This window comes from Eurytemora carolleeae, unplaced genomic scaffold (assembly GCF_000591075.1).
Source record: "Eurytemora carolleeae unplaced genomic scaffold, Eaff_2.0 scaffold610, whole genome shotgun sequence".
Lineage (NCBI taxonomy): Eukaryota > Metazoa > Arthropoda > Copepoda > Calanoida > Temoridae > Eurytemora > Eurytemora carolleeae.
In genome coordinates this window covers 72,682-78,566 of record NW_019397003.1, presented here as the reverse complement: position 1 = coordinate 78,566, position 5,885 = coordinate 72,682, and the positions used below count along the sequence as shown (strand labels likewise).

At 32.6% G+C, this 5,885-nt stretch overlaps 1 protein-coding gene across 1 annotated transcript in view; it reads left to right on the top strand.

Moving 5' to 3' along the window:
• The window catches only part of LOC111710964 (uncharacterized), a 5,607-nt gene extending 2,137 nt beyond the window's left edge, over positions 1 to 3,470 (top strand). The window contains exons 3-4 of the mRNA XM_023485170.1: positions 673 to 823; positions 2,910 to 3,470. Coding sequence (XP_023340938.1) covers positions 673 to 823; positions 2,910 to 3,381 — 623 coding nt within the window. The 3' untranslated portion in view covers positions 3,382 to 3,470. The remainder of the gene's footprint in view (positions 1 to 672; positions 824 to 2,909) is intronic.
• Positions 3,471 to 5,885: the final 2,415 nt, after the last annotated feature.

The following is a 5,885-nucleotide window of genomic DNA, read 5'->3' as shown; positions in this document are numbered from 1 at the left end:
GAGGATATGTCGTAGGTCCTTGGAGGACACATTATCAGTCTATGGAGGATATGTCGTAGGTCCTTGGAGGACACATTATCAGTCTATGGAGGATATGTCGTAGGTCCTTGGAGGACACATTATCAGTCTATGGAGGATATGTCGTAGGTCCTTGGAGGACACATTATCAGTCCTTGGAGGATATGTCGTAGGTCCTTGGAGGACATATTATCAGTCTATGGAGGATATGTCTGAGGTCCTTGGAGGACACATTATCAGTATCAGTCCTTTGAGGACACATTTTCGTTCCTTTGAGGACATATCATCGGTCTTGTCGATCAATGGAGGACATATCATCATTGGTTCTTGTAAGACATATGATTGGTCCTTGAAACATATTTTGGGTTCTACAGACTAAAAATAGACTAAAAATAGCATTGGTCCTTGGATGACATCTCATCGGTCCTTGAAGGACATTGTATTGGTCATTGAAGGACTTTGTAATGGTCCTTGGAGGACACATGAACGGTCCTTATGAGACAAACCTTCGGTCCTAAAGAACACTTGAATTGTCCGTATAGCTAAAGGATACACCTTTTCTTATTAGGAGACACGTCATCGGTCGTGGAGACTAAACTGATAATATTAAATGTCCTCGCTGAAAATCTAAAAAAATAACTATATATTTTTAAGGAGGAGGAGAAGGGCATGATAAGACTGGAAGGTATGAGGAGAAGGTTGTAACCCATGATCCTGTTTGCATCATCATCATCTCCGTCCTCTCAGCAATCCTCTTCTCCCTTGCGTTATATAAGATAGTCCAACTCTGCACACGACTTTTCAGGTAGAAATCATAGTTTTCAGGTAGAAATAATAGTTTTCAGGTAGAAATCATAGTTTTCAGGTAGAAATCATAGTTTTTCATGACAATCAGACATGTACTGGGTATACTTTACTGGAGTATACTTTACTGGGGTATACTTTACTGGGGTATACTTTACTGGGGTATACTTTACTGGGGTATACTTTACTGGGGTATACTTTACTGGGGTATAATTTACTGGGGTATAATGTACTGGGGTATAATGTACTGGGGTATAATGTACTGGGATATATATGCTAGTTATAGCTGGCCAAACAACTGTTTTCAAATAAAGATTTAACGATTATTTTTGTACATTGAATATAATTTTCTTTTTCTTACAAAGTAGAAAACTCACATAGCTAAACCTCATCCACAGATGTGAAATATTGGAAATGTTGGATGTTAAGTTAATTGATTATAATTAATTGAGGCAAGTGTAACTTAAGGCAAATGTAACTTATGACAAGTGTAACTTATGACAAGTGTAATTTATGGCAAGTGTAACTTACGACAAGTGAAATTTATGGCAAGTGTAACTTATGGCAAGTGTAACTCATGACAAGTGAAATTTATGGCAAGTGTAACTTATGGCAAGTGTAACTTATGACAAGTGAAATTTATGGCAAGTGTAACTTTTAGCAAATAAAACCTACGACAAGTGAAATGTATGGCAAGTATAACTTATGGCAAGTGCATCTTATGGCAAGTGTAACTTATAGCAAATGAAACTTACGACAAGTGTAATTTATGGCAAGTGTAATTTATGGCAAGTGTAACTTAAGGAAAGTGTGACTTATGACAATTATAACCTACGGCAATTGTAATTTATGGCAAGTGAAATTTATGGCTTAAGTGTTACTTATGGGAAACATATTATGGCCAGTGTAACTAAGGCAAATGAAAATGAGCCGTTAAACAGTAGATCATGGAGTTAGAAGAGGGAAATATTAGGACAGCTCTGGAATTGGTTTCAGTGTAAAAAATTTTTTTTTTGTTTGTTGTTAATAAACAAGGCCCATGCTCTCCTGTCCTGCTCAGAAATCCAGAGCTTTTTTTCAATAAATTAAGTTGTTTTCACGCCGCAGTTAAATTTAAATAAAACCTATGGCGTCTCCTTAGTTCTTTTACTCTTTGTGTAAACATGTATGTGTAGAAAGCATAAAAAGTATTTTGTAGAATCTGAATTTTAGAGAGAAAAAAAATGTGGAATTATTTCTGATTTTGAGACGGATAGATGATATACGTTAATAAAATCAAATTATATATTTATTACATGAAAATTTAATGCATTTTGACAAAATAAACTTCACAAAAAAATATATATCTCCATGGAGGGAAGACGAATCTGGTGAGCCAGATTTTCACCAGTTTCTATGTAAAAACATAATAATAGATAGATAAACTGCTGATGTAAAGTTAGATAGTAGATTAGTTGCATTGTGTTTGTTCTCTTCCACAAAGAAATTGAGTCGTTGCCACAAACTCAAATTTGTTTAACCCTATGTCTCCGCAACTTAAAGATTGTTTGGTATTTCAAACTTAGATTATTTGATATAACATATAATTTTCAATTTAAATAATGTAAGGTCTACGGCTACGGCTATAACGGTCTACGGCAAGGCTAGAATAATTAAAAACAGCGTTTGTGGCAAAGACTCAATTCCTTTATTCCTGTTCAAATCCTATATTTATTTTCTTCAATCTGAGGTTTGTACTAAGTCCATATAATAGAATCCAACTAGATCTGACAAGGATGTTGTAATTGTGTTAGTTCTAAATAAAATGTATATTAATGAATATAAATGAATAAATGTGTTTCTTTCAATTTCTAGTTTTGCTTCACCCCAGGGGGTATTAAGAGATGATTTATGATAGTTTTCTACATACAAATGTCTACATTATATCATACAAATAAATCTTTTCGGGCACATTTCGAGAAGTAGTAATTTGGGCATCAGTGGTTCAAATTTGTGTAATGCCTCTTTGTGTAGAAGATTTTTCCAATCTTTAAAACAGATATCTCAAAAAATATGCTAAATTTAATCTAAAATATATCTTTGTCTAGGATTGAAGAAAACTCCTGTTCCTGTTTGCAGGAGGATATTTGGACTCTATCCAAACCTGATCTTGGATACATCAAACGTGACCAAGTGGATATAAAGACTCTACATAAACATGTAATTGGACATTCTAAATCTGTAGATGAATATTCTAAATCTGTAGATGGATATTCTAACCTTGTAGATGGACATTCCAACCCTGCCTTATCTCTCACGCTTCTCAATCTAAATCTTACAAACTGTTCTTGTTATAAGTTCTCTCCAACCTCATATCCAACATCTAGCAACCTTCTCCCATCCTCCTCTTTTTCTTCTCACCCATCCTCCCTCAGCCTTTTCCCATCCTCTCCTTCCACTCGTCCGACCTCGCTCAGCCTTTTCCCGTCCTTCTCTCCATCTTCCGAACCTGATCTACCCTTTGATCTATCGAAAGCTGAGCAATTGGAAAAAGTTTCAACATTAATCGATGAAAATTGATTTTAATCTATTTTAAACAATTCAGCTGAATAACGAGGAAAATTGATTCCCAAAATTAATCCAATCGATTAAATACATCATGCTCAAGATCTGCTCTGTTACTGTTCTTTTATTGTTTTAATTAAAATCGTGAAAAATCAAAAAATTCTTCTTCGTGAATTAAAAATCTTATTTTGTTTCAAGGATTTCATAACTGTATTTAACAATGGGCAATAACTTGGCTCGTTTTTAAAAACTTTTAAGGTTTTTGGACTTTGAAAATGTTTCACAAAAATCTAACAAGTTGCTAATTCTCAAAATTTGCTTTTCTTATACTTTGCCAAATTATGACCCTGAGGTAAGATGAAAAGAAACAAACGAAAAACGATACGTTTATTTAGTTCGGGTTTTCTTTCTTTTTTTCTTGGGACATTTTTTCAAACTTTTACAGAATACAGTTTTGAAATCTCTAACCTTCACTGAGATAAAGGATAACTCTGAAAGTTAGTCATCACATGTTTAAACAGCTAGCCTCGACTTAAAAAAAATGCAACGCACTTGTTTCTAGTTTAAGTTTGAAAGGAGTAATTGGCAAAATACTGCTGGATTGTTGCGTGATATCGTGCACATCTTGGTTTGCAGTGCTTACTTTGTTGCCTTTTAAAAGTTCAAAAACTTTAAAAGTTCTTGAAAAACAAGTTATTTCTCATGTTATTGTTATTACAGAATCAGAAAACTACGGATCAAGAAGACGACTTTTAGACTCAAGTTATGACTTTAAATAGTCCCATAAATATTAGACACAGCAATTGTTCAGAATTATTTCACAAAATAAGTGATTTATTAAGTTGCAAGTAAAACTATTTGCTTTGTAACAATAACAAATACTCTTGCTTTAATGTTGTCTTTTAATTACGCAGTTTTCTGAAAGGCGATTATTTTATTTTTCAACTATATGTATAGATACATTTAGTACGTCAAATAGAAAAGCATTTTTAATGGGCCTTTTATTTCCTATCATCTCAAACTGTACAGAAGACTTTTTGTCAGTTTTTATTTTAATTTATGTATATAAGAAAAACAAATAAATGCTTGTCACTTAAATACAACATTTGAATACAGAAACCTGTGAGCTGTTTCTTTAAATGGAATTTGAATAGAATTATATAAGAAAGGTTGGTTTATTAAACTTTCAAATTTTTGACAGATTATAGTGATTCTAATTGATATCACATCTGAGGGTTAAACTTTTGTATCTTACAGCGCTAAATTCTTTAATTAATAGGTTTACACATTGAAATTCGATTTCTGTCGCTAAAGCTAAGCACAAATTGCAGTAAAACAAACAAAAATGTTGAACTTTTAATTTTTACAAACATAGAAAATTGGGGGATACGATGTCCTGAAAAATTATGGCCTTTCTTCTAAATTTTATTTAAACCGAGTTACTTTCTGGAAAGAATAAAAATATGTACGTATCCCTTTTCCCTGTCTTATATCATTGGTTCTAAACAGCACAATACTTAATTCATTTCATTTAATGAATTCAATACTTCTCGTTAATAAATGCACTTTATTCTTTTTTATTCTAACAGTTATTTTTTCCCCCAGTTTAATAAAAAAGCTAAGTTATATGCCGCAAGTACAACAGGAAAAAAATGATAGAATAGAGCAGTTAAAATAAATAAAATAAAATAAACTTTTAGATGTTTGCGAATTTTATATTGAAAACAAAGTTAATTTGATATTTGTAAAAAAGAGCATTAACATATTTTAATAGTTATTCAGTAAATATTGACAATTTCTCATATTCCATTTATTGACCGGACTGATTGAAACACAAGACATTAAAGTTTAAATTGAGTGATAAAACATTTCAAAAACAATTTATTAGGTTTTAATGGTTTAAGAAACCATAATTGAATTTCTTATCGATTTTACATTTTTTTTGTCTGATGATCTACAGCGAGAACTATAGAAAACTCAAGACTCAACTTATAAATTTAGATAGTCCAATGAACATGAGACGCAGCAATTTTTAAGTGTAAAAAGACCCATTTCACTTAATAAGTGCTTAGATAAGTTACTAGTAAAACTATTTGCCTTGTAACAACATCTACAATACACTGATTGATTTAATTGATTTAATGTCGACTTCCTATTCCATAGTTTTATAGTACTTACTGTATGTAGTGGATGACAATGTGCTACCTTCTAAGCAGTTAGTCCAGGAGCAGCCAAATCCACCAAGTGACAAACCGGTTTTTATTATCGTTTAAGTCGGGTCCGTGGATAAAGGTTGTTTATGTCAAATTCAAGAAACAACAGATAGAAAAAAATAGTAACGGTAGACTCATAATCTATATCTATACTTTTGCTTGGGGTGTCGGGGTGTTTGTTTGTCTGTTTGTGTCCAATAAACGTCAAAACGGCTAAACCGATCGGGCCCAAATTTTGTGTGGGACCTCACATGACACCAGGGAAGATTTATGGAAAATCAAAATTTTGAAAATCCACGAAATTTT